Genomic DNA, 21189 nt, shown 5'->3' with positions numbered 1-21189 from the left:
TGGAGCATTTTTTTTCTCAAAATGAGCCCTGAACTCTAAATCATTTTGCCATATTTCTGCACTGATATATAAAATACACTTGAGATGAATGCAGTCATTTTCTTCACTAAAAAAGACTTGTTAATTAACGACTGGGAGAGAAGGCCAACTCCACTTGTCCATGGCATAATGACTGTTCAATCGACCAGGATAGCCATCTCAGCTTGGGTTCCCCCAAAAAAGACCCTGAGACAAGAACCTGGGTTAGTGTGTGTTACTTGCGATAGTTTATTCGGGAGGCGATCCCAGGGAGCACAAGTTAGGGAGTTGGGAAAACATGGGTGAGGAGAGAGGAGAGCCAGTAAAGGGAGCGGTACGGAGCAGCCACTGCTGGGGTTCCGTCCCCCTGGGGCATCCTGAGGAGACGTGAATAATATGTCGCAGCACTGGCCCACATAGAAGGGGACACTGGACGTGTGTTTTCTGACTCCAGTCCTTCACTAACGTTGAAGGCTGTCCCTGGGAGAGTTCACTGCCGGCATCACTGCCAGCACTTCTAAGCTGCTCTGCACCAGAGGAGGAAGTTCCCACAGGGCTGACCCCAGGGCGGGCTGGGGTGGGGCGGGGGTGGGGGGTGGAGAAGGGCAGCAACCCAGCACTGGAGGTGGGAAGCTGTCAGCACGCGTGGGAGACGCCCACCACAGGTAAACTCAGAGGGAGGCAGAGAGCCAAAGAACACCATTTGCTACAGCAGCCCCAGTTCCTTACTTTTATCAAGCCACCATGTTCTGCTGCTTCACCTTTCAAGAAGTCTCCTTGATCCCATTGATCAAATATGATCCACTACGCTCGTCTCCCAGTCTTTAACCCCTTCCTACCACATTCATCACTTATCTCCTGCGACCATCCCCTACTCCAGGCTTCCCACTGACTACAGGATGGACGAGGTTCACATGAGGTCATGGCCCTCACTGACCTGCCCTACCTGCCCAGCCTTATTGGCCACCAACTCTTCCCACTCTCTCCCTTTCATCTTCTCTTCCTCTAACAAACAATGATCCTTCTCAGCTTTGAGCCTTTCCCACACAGAATGCCTCAACCCTACCTGCCCTTTGGAAATCCACACTAGGAAGCACCGACTCGTAAGGAGTATTTTCCTTGGCTGTGGCTTGCTCTCTTCTCCTCCTCCTCTGAACTATTCTAGTCCTGACAGCAAACAATGCCATTTTTACAAATGTGTTTAAAGTGAGAGGGCAGGAAACGCTGGCCAAACTCTAAGGTTCCAAGGGGCAGAGACTGAGATCAATGCTCCTTTAAATTCCTCCAACACTCACTATAGGGCCCACTAGCTAAAGACCACCAGGAACACAATTGCAGTGAATAAATCAAGCTTTCTTTAGCTTGCTACAGCAAGAGAGAGAGCGCACCAAAGGGACTGGGGCAACCGAAAAGGAAACTGAAGGAAGCTTATTATAGAACCTGGGTTTGTTCTGGGTGATTCCAAGGAGGTCTTAGGAAAGTGGTGGCCAGATTTGGGCTGGAAGCTGTCAGGAAGTGGGGGAAATTTACTGAATAAGTATCTTGGCAAATTTAACACAGAAGGCAGAGGATGAAAGCAGAGCTGGAGTCATCGTTGGTAAAGCAGCAGCAATCACTCAGGTCAGTCATAAAAGACGGATGCTTAATTACTTTTGTGGCTGCAGAGTGTCCTTGTCTCAATCTTGCTTCAGACCTACTGAAGGAGTAGACTTGTCTGATTATTTATACGCTGCAAGAGGTATTTATGTTCAACTGGGAACACTGCGGCCGAGCTGCCAGGGACATTTTTCACTTTCTCCAGAGTGACTCGAAAGATACCAGAATGACTTAAATCACTGTTGAATTAATTTCAAATTTGTTCTAACACTAAATGATAATGTAAACTTTAACTCCTAAGTTATAACTCCACTCCTGGCAAGCAGTGTGCACACGGCAGGGACTAAGCCATGCTGGCCTCTGACACAGGTCCATGAGTTCACAGTGCAGGAGGAAAGGCAAAAGTCCAGGCTGACACAACACAAGCCTGGAAAGTGCCAAAATGTAAAAATGCATAAGGTACTGACTTAGCGTAGGGAACTGAGTATAAACTGCATCTGGAGTGTAGGTGAAGCTTTCCAGGAAGACATGTCATCTGAGATGGATGTGGAAGGATGACTTAGGAGTTGACCGGTTGGAAAACGAAGGGTGGAGACACAGCAGACACAGCAGATGCAAAGGTGTGAAACGGCTTAATGGGTTAGGGAACAGAACATAAGTCAATGTGGCTGAAAAAAACTTTACTGAAAACTAAAAATTTTGCAACGAAATCGAATGAATTTCCAAACCTAGAATATACAGATACTACACTGTGCAGGTGTGGAAAGAGAGAGTGTTACATAACTTGCCCATGATGTAAAAATCGATTCGGCATTGACCTAGGGAGAAAACCCGAGAGGATTAGATTGAAATATACCCACTTGATGGTGAAAGCAAAGGAAATAGGGGCATATAGTTTGATCTCAAGCATGTATATCCTCAGTGGCTGGAAGTCTTTTTTCCTTTCTTCAGCCTCACTTGGCTGAGTTCATATATACCTCCCAGCTAAGTGAAATAAATCTGGACTCCTTGGTGCTGTATCAGATTTGAGAAAGAGTGAGGACCACCCAAAGAAAGCAAAGGGGCACTTCTGAAACAGTGCAATGCATAAGGAGACTTTAGTTCTGTTAAGTCAACTGAAGGTTGAAGAGGAAGTAAATTTTTCCAAAAACCAAATACTCTTATTTATGGATCCCACTCTAAAAGTGGAAACAGTGTAGAAACAGAATACAAGTCAATCCAAAATAACATATTTAGGTGTCCTTCCCTTGAATGTAAGGGGGAATGGAAAAATTTTCAGAAACTTTTCCCACTAAAATACAAAACTAAAGCTCAATACATGCAAATACAGGCAAATGACTTACTGGGTCTTATTTCTGTTACACCAAGAAAACTCAGGAGTTCAGTGATTTCTTGAATAATATTAGAATTATTTCTCATGCCTTGCCAAATAACACACACACATCCATATACATACATAAATATATATCTATATGTATGTGTGTATATATGTGTGAGTATATCTATATATTTATATAATTTCCATGCTATTAATATTGACAATCCAATCTTTAGTTTACTTTGGAAATCCAATGTCTTAAAAGTTCATGCATACTTTTGTACAGTCCTTCAAAAATTAATACATTATTACTACTTAAGGTCAATTCATTTCTTTCTAGTTTTGAATAGAAATGATCCATGAATTACTGTAAATAAATATTAATAGCGAGAAATGAGCCATTTGGACACTACAGTTAGAGAGAAGCATAAGTAATCTTAAATTTCCAAGTAGAAAAAACAAATTAAAGGTCTTTATTTCATTAGAAAGAAAAGATGAACTACTCACTAGAATAGGTAAATGATATGAATCAACCAACAAAAGGTAGGACAAGCAATTCACAGAATAATACAAACAAGTGTTCCATGAACAGATGAAACATGCTTACCTTTTCTGTTAATTAAGGAAGTGTATGAGACAATGTATTTTTCACTATTTAGGCTGCCTGAAGATGGGAGGGAAGAGTTGTTTCCTTTCCAGAAGCCAGTCCCTTCTGGTAGGAGTTCAACAGTCATTGGGAGGACAAGATGGCAATCCTAAAAATTATCAAAGTTGCTCATTGCCTGTGGCCTAGGAACTCTGCTTATAAGAATTTATGCAACAAAAAAGCCTGTACAAATGGACAAATAAATCTGACATTCATTGTAGGAAAAAAAAAGAACATAGGCCAAAGTCTATTAAAACAGATGTGTCAAAACACATTATGATATATCCATACCCCACATACACACAATGGCATTTCATACCGCTACAAAAAAAGAATATTACCATTTATGTGCCTACACAGAAGACATCCTCTTATTTTTTAAGGGGAAAAGTCCAATTGCAAAAATGCTTGTGTGTATAGAATGAGCCCATTTTCATGAAGTGATAATATATAATTCTGCATAGACCAAATAGCCAAAAACATACGTATGCTGTGTTCTCATTTTATTTTTATTTCAGGCAAGACATATTTGCTTTAAGAATAATTTCTAGGGGCTTCCCTGGCGGCGCAGTGGTTGAGAATCCGCCTGCTAATGCAGGGGACACGGGTTCGAGCCCTGGTCTGGGAAGATCCCACATGCCGCGGAGCAACTAGGCCCGTGAGCCACAATTACTGAGCCTGCGCGTCTGGAGCCTGTGCTCCGCAACAAGAGAGGCCGCGATAGTGAGAGGCCCGCGCACCGCGATGAAGAGTGGCCCCCGCTTGCCGCAACTAGAGAAAGCCCTTGCACAGAAACGAAGACCTCAACAGAACCAAAAATAAATAAATTTTAAAAAAGTAACAAATGTTCAAGTACAATTGGTGTCTTTAAAAGAAAAAAAAAAAAAGAGTAATTTCTAGCAACAAGATATAAAGAGAATGTAACTCCTCATTCCTGAAATCTCTCTGATATCTTCTGATAAAAACGTCTGTTAGTACCAAGGTTTGTATGAAAATGTTATAATAAGCCACAAAGCATGTTTTAGTGCCACAGAAAGACCATTTGAAGAAGTGAGGCTGCCACTATGATGTTGTTTTCCTTAGCTTATGAGAAATGCCACATGGTACTTCGGTCATGTTTGCAACTGCAAAAGTCTTCTTGAAAATAATCTAATTGCTACTGACAGGCCTGACAGACGTCACCGAGTTCTGTCCAGCAGTGTCGTGACTGACAGAGGAAAGCCAGGGAGATGCCACACATGGCTTGGGAAACCATCAAAATCTGGTGCCCATCTCCAGGCCAAGTTAGGAGCATAGGGCACCATCGTGGTGTTCAAATATGGTCATAAAACCTTAGCAACTGTCACAGTTATCACAACCACGCGTTCCAGAAAGGAGGAATGGAAGACACAGACAGCAGGAACTGGGAGGGCGGCTGGCCCATCCCCCAGCACCGGAGCTACAGGCACAACTTGAAACTTGGGCTGAAACACTCATGGAGAATAAACAAACAGTGCAAGTTGCACAAACTATATAATTCAAACTTGACTGCAAACTAGCTTTTAAAGTGCACAGGCTGGCCCCCTTACCGTGTTTTATCTCTCTTACTGAAATTCCGTCGCTTCACCTATGCTGTTACGTACGTACGCCCTTTCTTCAGGAGTCACTGTGTTGTTACGTACGTACGCCCTTTCTTCAGGAGTCACTAATATAGATCAACTATCCCGTTTCCAATGTTGCAAAAGGAAACCAGTTACACAAGGCAAAGGGCTGCATGAAATGGTCTAGTAAGAATCCAGTGCATGGATGGACCTAGAGATTGTCATACTGAGTGAAGGAAGTCAGACAGAGAAAGACAAATATCATATGATATCGCTTATATGTGGAATCTAAAAAAATGGTACAAATGAACCTATTTACAAAACAGAAATCGAGTCACAGATGTAGAGAAGAAACTTATGGTTCCCAAGGGGGAAAGGAGGGGGCGGATAAATTGGGAGATTGGCAATGACATATACACACTATTATATATAAAACAGATACTAATAAGAACCTACTGTATGGCACAGGGAGCTCTACTCAATACTCTGTAATGACCTATATGGAAAAAGAATCTAAAAAAGAGTGGATATATGTACATGTATAACTGATTCACTTTGTTGTACAGCAGACACTAACACAACATTGTAAATCAACTATACTCCAGTAAAAATTTTTAAAATAAAAATAAATTACAAAATAATAAAAAAGAATCCAGGGCTGTGCAGAGAGCTGTCTCCCAATAGCACGCCTGCTCCTCTAAGCTCAGCGTTTCTCAGCCTTGCACTGCTGACATGTTGCATCAAATAATTCTTGTTGTAGGTGGTTGTCCTGTGTGCTGCATTATCATCCCGGGCCTCTACCCACCAGAGGCCAGTAGCACCACCTCTCAGATGTGATAACCAAAACTATCTCGGCAGTTCCACACTGTCCCCTGGGGCATAAAACCATCCCACCTTGAGAACCACTACTCCAGATAATTATTTTATGCAAATCCTACTAAAACCATTAATGGGGTTTAAAAGAGGAGAAAAGGAAGGAAAAATACTGCAAAAAGCACAAAGAAAAATAAAAAATCTAGGTTGAAAAAAATTTTAAAGATGGACATCCAGCAAGCTTCTAAAATGTGGGTATAAGGAGTTAGGATTGCATTTCTTCCTAAAGAGATAGTTAAGAAACATATTCTCAACCTGGGTTTCCCCAAATGAACGTGCTGGTGAATCTTCATTCCTTTGGTGACCAAACTCATCATGAGCACCTATGCTCAGGCTTAGGGAGTGGAGGGAATTACCTTGAACTGTGAAATCAAGGTTTATGGCCTAACTCCATCATTTCAAATCCTACGTATGACACTGAACAAGTTATACCACCTCTCCATCAGTTACTCACGTGTATCATAGGGATAATAAGGTCATTCATATAGGGTTATCGTGAGGATTATGAGAGATAACACACCTAGAACAAGGCCTATTACAAGGTAGACAAATATTTTTGCTCTTCCTCCTCATAGGGTTTAACAAGGAAAAAAGAACTGTAGTTAGAAGGGATCCTGGGATAGCAATTTCTTCACTAAAGGCAATGGACTTAAAACATCTGCACCCCAATGTTCATTGCAGCACTATTTACAATAGCCAGGACATGGAAGCAACCTAAATGTCCATCGAAGAAGGAATGGATAAAGAAGATGTGGTACATATATACAATGGAATATTAGCCATTAAAAAGGATGAAATAATGCTATTTGCAGCGACATGGGTGGACCTAGAGATTATCACAGAGTGAAGTCAGTCAGACACAGAAAGACAAATATCATATGATAACACTTACATGTGGAATCAAAAACAAAGGGTACGGGCTTCCCTGGTGGTGCAGGGGTTGAGAATCTGCCTGCCAATGCAGGGGACACGGGTTCGAGCCCTGGTCTGGGAAGATCCCACATGCCACGGAGCAACTGGGCCCGTGAGCCACAATTACTGAGCCTGCGCGTCTGGAGCCTGTGCTCTGCAACAAGAGAGGCCACGATAGTGAGAGGCCCGCGCACCGCAATGAAGAGTGGCCCCCGCTTGCCACAACTAGAGAAAGCCCTCGCACAGCAACGAAGACCCAACACAGCCATAAATTAATTAATTAATTAATTAAAAAAGAATATATTGGAATAATTTAAAAAAAGGGTACAAATGAACCTATTTACAAAACAGAAATAGAGTCACAGATGTAGAAAACAAACTTAAATTAGGAGATTGGGGCTGACATACACACTACTATATATAAAATAGGTAACTAATAAGGACCTACTGTAGAGCACAGGGAACTCTACTCAATACTCTGTAATGACCTATATGGGAATAGAATCTAAAAAAGAGTGGATATATGTACATGTATAACTGATTCACTTTGCTGTACAGCAGGAACTAACACAACATTGTAAATCAACTCTACTCCAATAAAAATTAATTTAAAAATAATAATAAAAATAAAACATCTGTTCAGGAAAAGAAGACAACTGAGGGAAAAGGAGCGCTCCCCAGGAGACAGAGGTCACAAAGAAAGATCATGGCTTGGCTCCAGTCACCTTCTGGGGAATGAAAAGGTGTGATTTACCATTTAATCATCCTTCTCACTTTCTTTTTTTTATTTTACAAAACTTTTCACTGGTTCTTAGGAGATTTCATGGTGCTTTTAAACTTATACATTAAGGAGTTATTGCTCATACAACATTATCTTTGCATATAATACACTTTAAAATGCTGATTATAAAGTGCTGTGCCCAATATCTAGGACTATTTTTTTAATAAAGACTTTATTTTCTAGAAGAGTCTCAGGTTCACAGCAAAACTGATGGAAAGCACAGAGTTCCCATATGCCCCTCACCACACGCAGGCACTGCTTCCCCCACCATCAACATCACATCAACATCAAAACCCATTTTGTGGGTTTTGATAAATGTATAATGTTTCGATGAATGTATAATGACATGTATTTACCATTTTAGATCATACAGTTTAGCTGCCCTAAAAATCCTCTGTGTTCTGCTTATTCATCCTTCCCTCCTCGCAAGCCCCTAGCAAATACTAACCACTCATCTCTTTACTGTCTCCACAATTTTGCCTTTTCTAAAATGTCACATAGTTGGACTCATACAGTATGTCTTATTCGCTTCTTTCAGTTAGTAATACTCATTTTAATACTCATTTAATACTCATTTTAAAATTCCTCAAAGTCTTTTCAAGGCTTGAGAGCTCATCTCTTTTTAGTACTGAATAACATTCCATTGTCTGGCAGTACCACAGTTAATAATATTCCATTGTCTGGCAGTACCACAGTTAATAATAATATTCCATGGGAAGAGATATGGGAACATATGTATATGTATAACTGATTCACTTTGTTATAAAGCAGAAACTAACACACCATTGTAAAGTAATTATACTTCAATAAAGATGTTTAAAAAAATAATAATAATAATAATAATATTCCATTGTCTGGCAGTATCCATTCACCTACGGAAGGACATCTTGGTTGCTTCCAAGTTTGATTATCAATAAAGCTGCTATAAACATCTGTGTGTAGGTTTTTGCATGGATATAAGTTTTCAACTCATTTGGGGAAATACCAGGGAGTACAACTGCTGTACTGTATAGTAAGATTATGTTTAGTTTTATAAGAAGCTGCCAGACCATCTTCCAAAGTGGCTGTACCACTTTGTATTTCTACCAGCATTATAATGAGAGTTCCTGTTGCTCCACATCCTCAGCAGCATTTGGTGTTGTCAGTGTTTTGGACTGCAGCCATCCTAACAGATGTGTAGTGGTTTAATTTGCAATTCCCTAATGACATATAATATTAAGCATCTTTTTTTTTTTTTGATATTGAGCATCTTTTCATATGCTTATTTGCTATCTGTATATCTTCTTTGGTGAGGTGTATGTTCTGGTCTTTTGCCTGATTTTTAATTGGGTTGTTCATTTCCTAATTTGAGTTCTTCGTACATTTTGGGTAATAGCCGATATATCTTGTGCAAATATTTTCTCCCAGTCTCTGGTTTGTCTTATTCTTTAAATGCTTTCACTTTTCCACTTAACTTTCTAACCTCATCATTCTACTCCAAATTTGTTTCCTTACTAAGTTAATGAAAAATATCTTTCTAAAAAACCATCAGGTGTATTTGCTTATTTCAGGTTTGAGAGGACAGCTGAAAAGCTAAAACCATCTTCCTCTCTGGCCCTGGTACAGGAAAGAGAGAAAAGACTGGAAAGAGCAGCTAGCCTGCGGCAGTTATAAGATGAGCAAGTAAGCTAATCCTTGGAGCCTTCAGAAGGGAAGATAAGGGAACCACCTAGAGATCAAGAAATGAACCCAAGGGACTTCCCTGGTGAAAGAGTGGTTAAAAATCCACCTGCCAATGCAGGGGACATGGGTTCGAGCCCTAGTCCGGGAAGATCCCAAATGCCGCAGAGTGACTAAGCCCATGCGCCACAACTAATGAGCCTGCATTCTAGAGCCCGCGAGTCACAACTCCTGAGCCCGTGCGCCACAACTACTAAACCCTGCGTGCCTGGAGCCCATGCTCCACAACAAGAGAAGTCTCCGTAATGAGAAGCCCATGCACCACAACGAAGAGTAGTCCCCGCTCACCGCAACTAGAGAAAGCCCGCACGCAGCAACAAAGACCCAATGCAGCCAAAAATAAAATTAATTAATTAATTAATTAAAAAGAAAGAAAGAAATGAACCCAAGCTCAGGTCCTGAGTCCTGATAATATGTCACAGAGCATGAATCATCTCACCTGTGAAATGATGTGTGTGTATGTTGTATGTCAAAAGCACACGGAATCAGAAAGGATCTCATATTTGGATGTTTTGTACTCTCTACAAATGAGGTTATTCATGTAGAAAGAGATATATACTGACAAATTGTATATTTAAAATACTTATTAATTTGTATAAGCCTTTTATTGTTTAAGTATACTGGAAGCTTCAAGAACTAGAAATACCCCAGGGCTCTATCCTCCTCTGAGAGGTCCTAGTTACATCATGCTCTCTCTAACCAGAGAGACTATTAGTACACTGCATACAACGTTTTCAGCTCTTTGGCTGAATTCCTACTCGTGGTCCCTAATTAGCATTCACCAACTGATGGTGAGTCACATCAATAATATGCAAAAATGTAAAGTACAAAATCTTTCTACCCAGCAGAAATACAAAGGTTCCTGGACAGGTCGTAGAAATTACTATCAAAGATGGAAAGCAAAAAGGCAAGCAAAAACCCCCCAAGCAATTTATAACATATTCTGAGCTTATTTTCCTTTCAAATCCATCTTCGAAGTTGTTTAGCTTAATGACAAATCAGAAAGTCTCTTCCTAAGGAAATAGCACATGAAGGCAGGAAATATCAAGTTAAAATTCAGAAGCAGGCATTTTTCTACATGCACACAGCTAGGAGCGGTTTCACGGGGCGGGCGCGGGGGGGGGTTGTTGTTGTTTTTGGCTGCACCACGTGGCTTCTGGGATCTTAGTTCCCCAACCAGGGACCGAACCCAGGCCCCAGCAGTGGAAGCACTGAGTCTTAACCACTGGACCACCAGGGAATTCCCTTCATATTTTTTTTTAACTGTCAGGTCTAACTGCCCTGAAAACTGAAGTGTCATCTATACGAGTAAAGACATGCTAAACTTAGCCCATCTTCAAGCCTCTGGAATTCCCAAGGACTGAGGCATTATGAAACTGATTGTTATTACTGACTATAATCAGCTATTCTTGGAAACGGCTGACAAAGGGATGCTACATGAGAGAACACCCTGGAATTAAAAAAAAGGCATCAAGAAAGGTATTTTCTCCCCCAGGTTGTGGGTGAGAAAAGGCATTAGAGTACAGTCATTTGGATGTGGGGTTCTGACAACAGATCTGAGTTCAAGTCTGTAGTCTGCTACTTACTGTCAAACACTGAGCAAGTTATTTGACCTTCATGTACCTTAAGTTTTTTCACCTGTAAAATGAGACTATCACCACCTAACTCACGGGTTGCTCCGATCAGTAAATAAGATTACATATGTAAAATATTTAGCAGAGTGCTTGGCCCCAGCAGGTCTCAACAAATGGCAGTAGTCAATACTACTATTGATGTATCAATTACATAACAAAATCCTAATTAAAATAACCACAATCAAAACAGTTCCGGTCTGGAAGACAACCAAGAGGCTGCATCTTAAGTCTCATTTACACACCCACTAAGAATAGTACCAGAGTTTTACTCATTCAAGGGTCCCATGAGTGACAACCATCAGATCATTTTCCTTAAGTTTCTTTCCAAAATTATTAGTCAGTAATTTTCTCAATAGTGAATGCCACTCCTCTGTGAAGGCTGTGATTCTAAATCTTTTCCCTACACAATACACCTTAGTGATATACATACCCATCTCTACACATAGTTCCACTATACCCATGACTGAGTTGAGTTGAGGGACCAATCGCCAACTGTATACCGGTTACGGTGCTGGAAACATAGTGATGAACAAAATGCATGTACTCTTTACCCTCTGAGGAACTAACTGCCTAGAACAATGTTCTTTGACCTTTATCACCCATTTTACATCATGACCTAGTAATATATGTGTGTATTTGTTTGTATATATAAACAGTGACATATATGACTAAAGGTTTCATGAAACAATACTCTTACACTCTGATGTTTTCTAATCTAGAAGTGGTTTATTTACATGCTGGTTGTGACCCCTAAATTAATTTTTGATACACTAATAGGTCACAACCCACCACTGGAAATACTGTGGTCCATATGCTATGCCAGGCCTCCTTTCTGCCCTCTGCCCTTTGAGCAATAAATACCACGTTAAAATCCTTATCTAGTCCAATGTGAACACACAACAAAGGTTTAAGTACACTCGGCAAAACATTTTTCCTCTGGAAAAAATAAAGTGAAAAGTCTACAATTTTTCTCATGCTAAGATTTTGTATTAGATATTGCTTGTTCTGATGGAAGACAACCAAAAATAATAAAACTTCATGGAATTTTGATGATCCTCTTGTTTATTCTAGGCGGAAGAGAATGGCCAAACTTGGTGCCAAATGGCCTCCAAAACAGGATACATCAAGCACCCCAGTCAACACCTTTCATTCCCTCTGTCTTGGGGCATTGAAAGCGTCGTAAGAGAAACACTTGCAGACAACAGTTTCTATGGCTAAACTCTGCAGGGCAACTCTTCCCAGAACAAAAGACAATAAAGCTTCATTAACGCTGACCTTAGTTATTTGGAATTTGGCATAAAACTTTAAACAATTTTTAGCCACATTAACCTTTGCCAGTCTAAGAAGAAAGAGACTGATAGCAAATTAAGAGCAAGAAGAAGACTGTAAGAAAAATGTTTACCTTATTTGAGAGAATAAACTCATCTAACATCACAGAGCATGCAGCACAATAATAGCAGTGTGATAAATTCTCATTACCAATCACTTTTATCTATTTGTTAAGGCAGCTTTGGCAGGACTTGTATTTGGCGAAACAGTCAAACTTGTTCAAAATATTATTTGTACTTCAGTAAAGCTGCACTTACTTTAAAATAGGCTGTGATTCAGAAAAACATTCAAAGTTTTAATGAGTGCCTGAAGTTATTCTGTTAGTAAGCTCTTACAGTATTATACAACTTAATTTTTTTTTTTTTTTTTGGCCACATCATGTGGCTTGTTGATCTCAGTTCCCCAACCAGGGACTGAACCTGGGCCGCAGCAATGAAAGCCTGGAATCCTAACCACTAGGCTACCAGGGAACTCCTAGCACCTTTTTTTTTTTTTTCCCAGTATTTACTTATTTATTTAGCTGCGCCGGGTCTTAGTTGCAGCATGCGGGACCTAGTTCCCTGATCAGGGATCGAACCCAGGCCCCCTGCATTGGAAGCACAGAGTTTTAACCACTGGACCACCAGGGAAGTCCCCACCTTAATTCTTAAATACTGCTCTCACAGGCACAAACCTCAGGTCTTTCTATGGAAAGCAGAATGTTCTAGTATTCTGACTCCAACAGTTGGAAAGTTTTATTTTCTTCCACTCAAAATAAATTTATGTTATACGGAAGAAATACTAAGTATTGCTTTATTTTTCTTCATCATGACCCTGATCCCCATTAAGACAATCCTAGACTTCCCTATTTAAATGTCATTATACTGACTCTTAACTTCTTAGTTCTTTTTGACTCTAATAAGGATTCGATCTCCCAATAATTTCAAATACTAGGGAATTTTTTTAAAAATTCTTTAGTCCCTGAGTTTATATCATAAAATGTGCACTTCCCCAAAATGCCCTGCTTATTACTAAATGACAATGTTCCTAGTACATTTTTTCCAGTGTATTCTCTATGGTTAAAGGGGAACGGAAGAAAGGGAAAGGGAAGGAGAAGGGGGAGAAGGAAGGGGGAGAAGGGTGGCTGGGAGGAAGAGGGGTAGAGGGAGGGGACAAACACCAGACGGTCTTTTACCCAAAATTACATTTCACACTGGCGATGAACAATGAGGTTATCATCGTTCTAAACTCATTCACGTTAACTGACTGCAAAGATGACAGAAACTTAAGATTAATGAATCCATGCAGGTGCAGTTCTTTCGAAACCAAGATGGACGTTATCCAAGAGAAGTGACTGCTGAAGGATTCTGCCTGTTTTGGGGTTTTTTTTCCCCCCAAAGATGAAATGTTTATTTTAACCGGGCACCAGAATATAAGCTGATCACAGAGGCAGATAGGGGAAGAGAGCAGAGGAGGACTCCAGGAGTAGTTTACCTTCAAACAGTTCTGCCTCTTTTTCAATAGCACTCATCCTCCATCCATTGCTTTCTGAATGCATGGTCTCCTTAGTGACTAAATCATGATATTTCCATGTCGGATGGTGAGATTTTTGTTTCCCAAACTCAACCTTAACAACCACCAGGGGAACTTGCTGAATATATGGATTCCCAGTCCCACCCCAGACTTACTGAGCCAGAATCTCTAGAGAAGAATCTTAAGTTTCTAAATGATGTCAAATTCAGGCTGTTGGCTTTTTGCCTTTCTGCCGGGCAGGATCCTACCAGCACATCAACCAAAGGAGCCATACAGCTGCTCTGATAAAGGATTGATGACTTTAAAATTACAGTTTGGACAGGACTACTAGAAGTTTATTTGAAAAACACAGGACTAATTCCAGTAAGGTAAAGAAGGGGACAGACTATGGTAACAGTAGCCATGAAAAATGTTTGTCTAGGCTCAAATATTCAACCAATAAGCATCATAAATCTAGAAGGTGAAATACAACACAAACAGATGGCTGCATTGCCTCTCTGGCACACTAGGGATCATCTGTATATTCTAAACCTTCACATCACCATGGGATTTAGAATTGAATAATCATCCAAAACATGGCATGAGTCCCTAGATACTTTTATATTCTTTGGTCTCTTGAATAATAATAGTTTGGAATGAAGAAGGCTTAAAATAAAGACCACTAACTCTTTCCTCTACAACATTCAGAGATAAGAAAGGATCAGATGAAAGAGCAAATAATTACCTTCTAAAATTCCCCCTGCCATTTTCATTTTACTTTTACTAAATACGAATTGTAGTCAAACAAACTTCATCTCTGAATTAGACCATTTAGAAAATAATATAGGAATACACGTATCAGGGATGTTAGTCAATATCTGATTCAGCAGCTGTGTCTTCAAGTAATAAGGGAAACTCAAGTCAATTCTCAACAGTAATTTCCTCTGAGGAAACCTTTTCGTTTTTTTCTTTCTTCCTTGAGCTCCACCTTTCTCTTCTGGCACATTCTGCTCATCATACAGTACTGTGTACATTTATAGCACTTCATAAATAATAAAAAATAAAATGATGTCTGTAGACCTAGGCCTGGAGGGATCAATTCTTAGGCACAATTCCAAAGGTTAACTTTTAACCATGTGGAAATTATGCTAAATGCCCTCAAATGTAGTGCTGAGATATTCTTATTTTCAAAGCAAAGTATATAATCATAATGTGGAATACAGTTGGCCATTCTGAATGGGTTTAATATGTCAATGACTGGAAACTAAAACATTATCTTAATCTATCCATCTCCGTATTATCTAACATCTCTGAAGTTGTAACCACATTTTAAACTAAAAACAAATGAATCAATTCTCAGTTTCTCATGATAGTGGGGGGAAAACCGTAGCATGGATAATGCAAGAGAATAAGCCATCCAAAATTATCTGGGATTGTTTTAATATTCATGTTTCCTAGGGGGTTTTCTTTAGGGACTGATCAAATTACATTTTTATTAAGCTAGTAATTAAGCTCTTGTCATTCTTTAAGTAAAAATACCTGACAACAGGGAAAGGCTCCAGTTCATGTTCAAGTTCCAATTTACTCAAGTGGCCGGCCAGGGATTTTTGTACGGCAGCAAACAACCAAATAGGTAGATAGCCCACTAACAGCAGTTTCTCCTTCTGCATAATGAGTATAAAACATCTCAACACACTGAAGATTAACTGAGAATATAACCTATATCACTTAGCAAATGCAAGGTTTCTACAAAGTTGGGGAATTCCACTTGGAAGTTCACCGTTTAGCACATAAGCTTCCCTTTCCCTAGCCACTATGGTCACAAATAAGAAAGTAACAAGGTCAGAGTTTCAGTAGGAATTCCAGTCCCCTGTCGTCCAGTTAACCACACTCATAACAAGAACTGCAAAATAATTTACATTCCATGTGATGAGTAGCTCAAATAAAATGCGATTAAAAGAAGACAATCTGGATGAAAAGAAACAAGAAAATTGACCAATCTTGTGGTGTTTAGTATCATTTAGCAATAAAAGTCATAGGGAGAAGGGGCAGCAAACACAAAACTCAACAGCAACAACAAAAAAGCTAGACCACAAGAGATAATGCTCAGCTCACACAATCATTGTTTTTTTAATTGCTTGGTGATAGTTTTCCATTATCTCCTAGTGACTACATGCATTTTTAATGAAGTATACACAACAAAGTTTCTTGACACTGAGGTTATCCTTGAAAAAGAAAAGCTATCCATAAAAGTATATACTGGCAGATCATTAGAAAATACTATGTAATTTTGGAAAAAATAAGGGTCCTGTATTTCCCTTTCTGACCATCCACACATTAGTGAGTGGCCTCTAGGTTAAGGCAGAGGAAAGGCCAGACAAGGGAAATGCTCGGCCTAAAAGAGTAATCAAGTGTGTTCTTCACTGTGTAACAGACAAAGAGGAGAAGCAGCAATCAAAAAAGGAAATCTAAGTTCCTAGCATATTGGAGGGGAAAATAATCAGCTGTTAAATCTGGTACATAATCAAGAAGCCTAAAGTGTACACAGTGGGAGTTTATGTGTTGAAAACACATTATTACATGTGGAGAGAGTGACCATGATTCACAGCCACTGAATGAATAGTCACCCTTGAAATCGTAAGTTGCCACGATATCTTCTATAATAACATTTCTATTACAACAGAATACTTAAAAATATTATTCTGTTGTTGGATAAAAGGCTGTACATTATTTTTCATTATGATAATCCTCCCCAAATATTGTTATTTAGCAAATATTTGGGGACAAATGTGATAAGGATAAAGGTTGATTTTTTTCCCCAGGAAACCTGCAGGAATTCCGCAGTCTCCATTACCAAAAATTTCTTCATCTCTCAGGATTTACCTTTCTTGGATTTGGCGCCAATCTTCAGTTTTGATGGCCAAGCAATCTGCGTATTTGTTTCCTCCATGATCTGTAGCAAAAATTAAGAGAAAATTATTGATTCAATTAAGAACTTATATTTACAGATTTTTTTCCCGAGAGAAAAATTATTTTCAAGTCCTTAGCCTCATGTTGATGCAACAAAATGATCTCCTTTTAAAACAATGCAAAAAAAAAAAAACCTTGGGGTAAGGAAAGAGATGCATTTTTATAAGCCTTTAATCTATTAGAAATATTCACATATATTTTATTACTCCCAGCGTTCCTCTCTGTGATGCTCCAAAATTTTAACGTAGAGACGAGACCAAAAAGTACATGAACAAGTAATTAACCCAACTTGTTGCCAAACCATCCGAGATGCTTGTGCTGAATAAAGCAATCACCAACAGATTGCAACACACCAAACATGATCCTTGTAATACAAAACGATGTGGGTTAGCCCTTACTAAATGAAGTGGGTTTTTTTTCTGGGGAAAAAAAAAATTAACTTGCTTTGGACACATTTGTGTTTCATTAAAACTGATGAAAAGCCTCTAAACGGGAAATCACGTCGTAAGGCTGCATGTCCCATCATCTTTTGCCTCGTCTAAAATGGCATATTTGCCACAGTTCTTTTGCAGTTACACACACCTAACGCTAGCCAGAAGGACTTGAGACCCAAACGTGCTGAAGCCCAAGAACAAGTGATTCAGGCGTCTGCAGAGCAAAGGAAGTCGACAGTAAATGTGAGAAAAATAAGCAACCGAGAAAGGCTCACCCTTCATTCTTCTCCACTGTTATTACTTAAATTAGCCTAGTTTAATGTCTACTTTCATACCATGAACATAAAATTCACCCAACAATTGAATAAAAGCAAAGAACTGAACAAATCAGTAGGCAAATGACAGCAACTACCACTTATGGATTTAGAGGTAACTAAACAAATTAATGGTGAAGGCAATGAAACGCATGAACAGCGCAATTAATAAAAAGTACCTCCGTATTGGTTACGTTCTGGGCACAAGGCTAAATGGTTAACATGTTAACATGCATCATACTTCACTTAATCCCCTTTATCACAGCAGCAAAGGGCTTGCAGCAGATGTTTCGGCCTGGCAGCCCACAGATGCATTCTTATGCAATCCACCATAAGTTTTTTTTTAATGTAAGCCAACATTTTTAAATCTGGGAACTTCACAGAGACATTTCTGTTTCTCTGGAAAACGTGGCAGATTTAGCACCTGGAGCCCACATTCCCACATGGCAACACTTGGCTGGCACTGAGTACCAGATGCCCCCTTTAGTCAGGATCAAGAGACCCTGGGCTGCCCTCCAACCCCCACTGGGTCTCCCACAATGAGATCAGGAGCCACTTACCATTCTCATCACCGTGTCTGTATTACTCACTTGTCATTTATCATGGTGCCGGCACTGCTGTTTTTCTTAAGAGAAATAGCTCCCTACACCCATATCTCTATTAAAAATTGAAAAACAAAAGTGAGGTCTTTACAAAGTCAAGGGACTGGCCTGACCCTGAAGGTTGTTTGCCCCAACTCTCCGGATCTGGCCCTTGCCCCTTCTCCTCCCATCTATGCTGTCCTTGTTCATGTGTTTCATTGTCTTCTCCATGAAATTGCTTAGTTAACTGTAAATCCGTATCTTTAGTTTTTAATGGAGTATAGTTGATTAACAACGTTGTTAATTTCTACTGCACAGCAAAGTGAATCAGTTATACATGTACATATATCCATTCTTTTTTAGATTCTTTTCCCATGTAGGTCATTACAGAATACTGAATAGAGCTCCCCGTGCTATACAGCAGGTCCCTATGAGTTATCTATAGAGAAAGACAAATACCATAAGAAGTCGCTTCTATGTGGAATCTTAAAAAAAGGTACAAATGAACTTATTTACGAAACAGAAATAGAGTCGCAGATGTAGAAAACAAACTTACGGGTACCAGGGGGAAAGGGGAGAGGACGGATAAATTGGGAGATTGGGGTTGACACATAAATCCGTATTTTAAAATAAAATAAATTATTATCACCCCCCCCCCTCAACTTCCTCGACTGCGGCCATACGGTCTCCCCAGGAAGGCGCCCAGCAGACCCCCCTTCAGGGCCCCAGCTGCCCCCTTCCCCAGCTGCCCCACCCACTCAAGCACCCGCCCAACCAGGTCACTGTGTTCGTTTCCCTCCTAACCCTTACCACAGTCTGAAATTCTCCTGTTTTCTGTGTTTACTTGTTTATAGTTTGTCTCTGCAAAATAAAAGCGCTCTGCCCTGCACACAGCAAGCGCAGATTTATTTGCGCAAATGAATCTACATAACACCCTTAGGAAGTGGATTCCTTTATTCCTCAAACAGCTGGGAAGCAGCAGAGTGGGGTTAAAAACCCCAGACTGCTGACAAAAACCGTCCTTTTAACCACCATACTGTACTGAATATAAGGCCTCTATCTTTAAAGAATGTGTATATACACATTTGAAAACATGCTTTAGGATTTGTGCAGACTGACTTATTTTAACAACCTACAAATATTTGTCAAAAGCCTCCCTAGGTGCCCTAAGTGCCAGGACCCATAGCAATGAATAAGAAACAATTCCTGGTGTTCACGAGCTTGCAGTCAAGTCAGGGACACAGACAGACAAAAAAGGCAACTACCTGACAATGGGGTGGGTGCTGGCACAGTGCCAACTCACAGAGGTGGCTCTGGCTCCTATCACGAAAGGTCGGGGTAGGGGGAAGGTTAGTAAAGGGCTCCCCAAAATATAACCTGCAAAGCCACTCAAGTCCTGAAAGCCAAGTTAAAGCAAATTTATGAATGAGTTCATCAGCCACTAAACGAGGGCAGGAAGGCCCATTTAGGAGGGCTTTCTCATTGGTCACATTTTATCACCTGTTAGCTCCAGCTGCTGTACACATATCTTCAAAGTGACTAAAATTAGACTGCGCGTTTTCCTCTAAGGTGACTAAGGCACCTTAAGAGATAAAATGGGAAATTAAGATCTTACTATTTATAATGCTATTGGTGGGGAAGCAGAAAGAAAATAATCTATATACTTTTTGTGAATGAAATAATTTGGCCATTTAATCCAGTAAATTACATCAGGTTCCATAACTATAAGACTTAATAAAGAAGCTTCCTTGTCAAATACGGTTGGAAGACATAACTTTCTGAAATCTTAATCAGCTGGAGAGCTTCCCAGAAATCATCCTGCATATGATCATCTCTTTTTATTAAACACCAATAGAGGGACTTCCCTGGTGGCACAGTGGTTAAGAATCCGCCTGCCAATGCAGGGGATGTGGGTTCGATCTGTGGACCGGGAAGATCCCACATGCCGCGAAGTAACAAAGCCCATGCGCCACAACTACTGAGCCTGTGCTCAAGAGCCCACGAGCCACAACGACTGAGCCCACGTGCCACAATTACTGAAGCCCGCGTGCCACAACTACTGAAGCCCACGTGCCTAGAGCCCGTGCTCCGCAACAAGAGAAGCCACCACGATGAGAAGTCTGTGCATGTCAAGGAAGAGTAGCCCCCGCTCATCGCAACTAGAGAAAGCCTGCGCACAGCAACGAGGACCCAACACAGCCATAAATAAATAAATAAATAAACACCAACAGATGCTCCAGAACAGAAGCATGTAACAGAAAATCATTTGCCACAGAAAATACCCTATTAGCAGGTAACAGCCATCAAGTTGAAATGCCTTCTTTACACACACTCCCTCTAGACCTCACACCAGTCCAGTGTCTCTATTGTGTAGTGAAGTGATGGGGCCCCCCAAAAATTACATTCAACCTACCCACATCCACACTGTCTTTGAGAGGAAGAGACAATATCCTAAGCTTTGTATCCTTAATTCTAAAACCAGAGTTCTATCTTCTGTACCACATGATCTCCAAAGTCCAATGAGCTGCAATAAATGTCAAATTTTTCAGAGAAAAAAAATTATTAGTTATTGGAATTTGGTACCTGGAGCTGACCTTTCCCATATGACTAGGGAAAAAAAAAAAAAGCAATTCCACTGACTGTGGCCAGCCAAGGCCAACCTCACAGGTCATTGACCAGGCCGCAGTCCCCACACGGAGCTCTGAATGGATGCCTTCTCCAGCATCCCTTTATACGTTCATCACTGTGTTGAATCTAGTCATGAAGGGCCGTTGACTCGAGAATCAAGGACCAGCTCTGCCGCTTTCTAGCCATGATGTTGGGCAAATTACTTTCAGCAGCCTCACTTTTCTCCTCTGTACAATTAATGACTCACAGAGTTGTTGTGCTTCGCTAAGAAAATACGTGGAAAACCCAAAGCACAGAGCGTGGCACGTATTGATTGCTCGGTAATACCGTTGCTGTGTTCATTCCACATTGATGACCTCTGGCCA

General features: G+C 40.3%; 1 protein-coding gene across 3 annotated transcripts in view; it reads right to left on the bottom strand.

The window, feature by feature from the left end:
* Window positions 1-21189, bottom strand: part of BICC1 (BicC family RNA binding protein 1) — a 300346-nt gene that overhangs the window by 106687 nt on the left and 172470 nt on the right. For all 3 annotated transcript variants that reach the window (XM_059900587.1, XM_059900588.1, XM_059900586.1), the window contains exon 3: window positions 16781-16850. In XM_059900587.1, the coding sequence (XP_059756570.1) occupies window positions 16781-16850 (70 nt within the window). The remainder of the gene's footprint in view (window positions 1-16780; window positions 16851-21189) is intronic.

Source organism: Balaenoptera ricei, chromosome 16, assembly GCF_028023285.1.
Source record: "Balaenoptera ricei isolate mBalRic1 chromosome 16, mBalRic1.hap2, whole genome shotgun sequence".
Classification (NCBI taxonomy): domain Eukaryota; kingdom Metazoa; phylum Chordata; class Mammalia; order Artiodactyla; family Balaenopteridae; genus Balaenoptera; species Balaenoptera ricei.
Note: the sequence above shows the minus strand (reverse complement) of the source record. Positions and strands in the feature narration are given on the sequence as shown.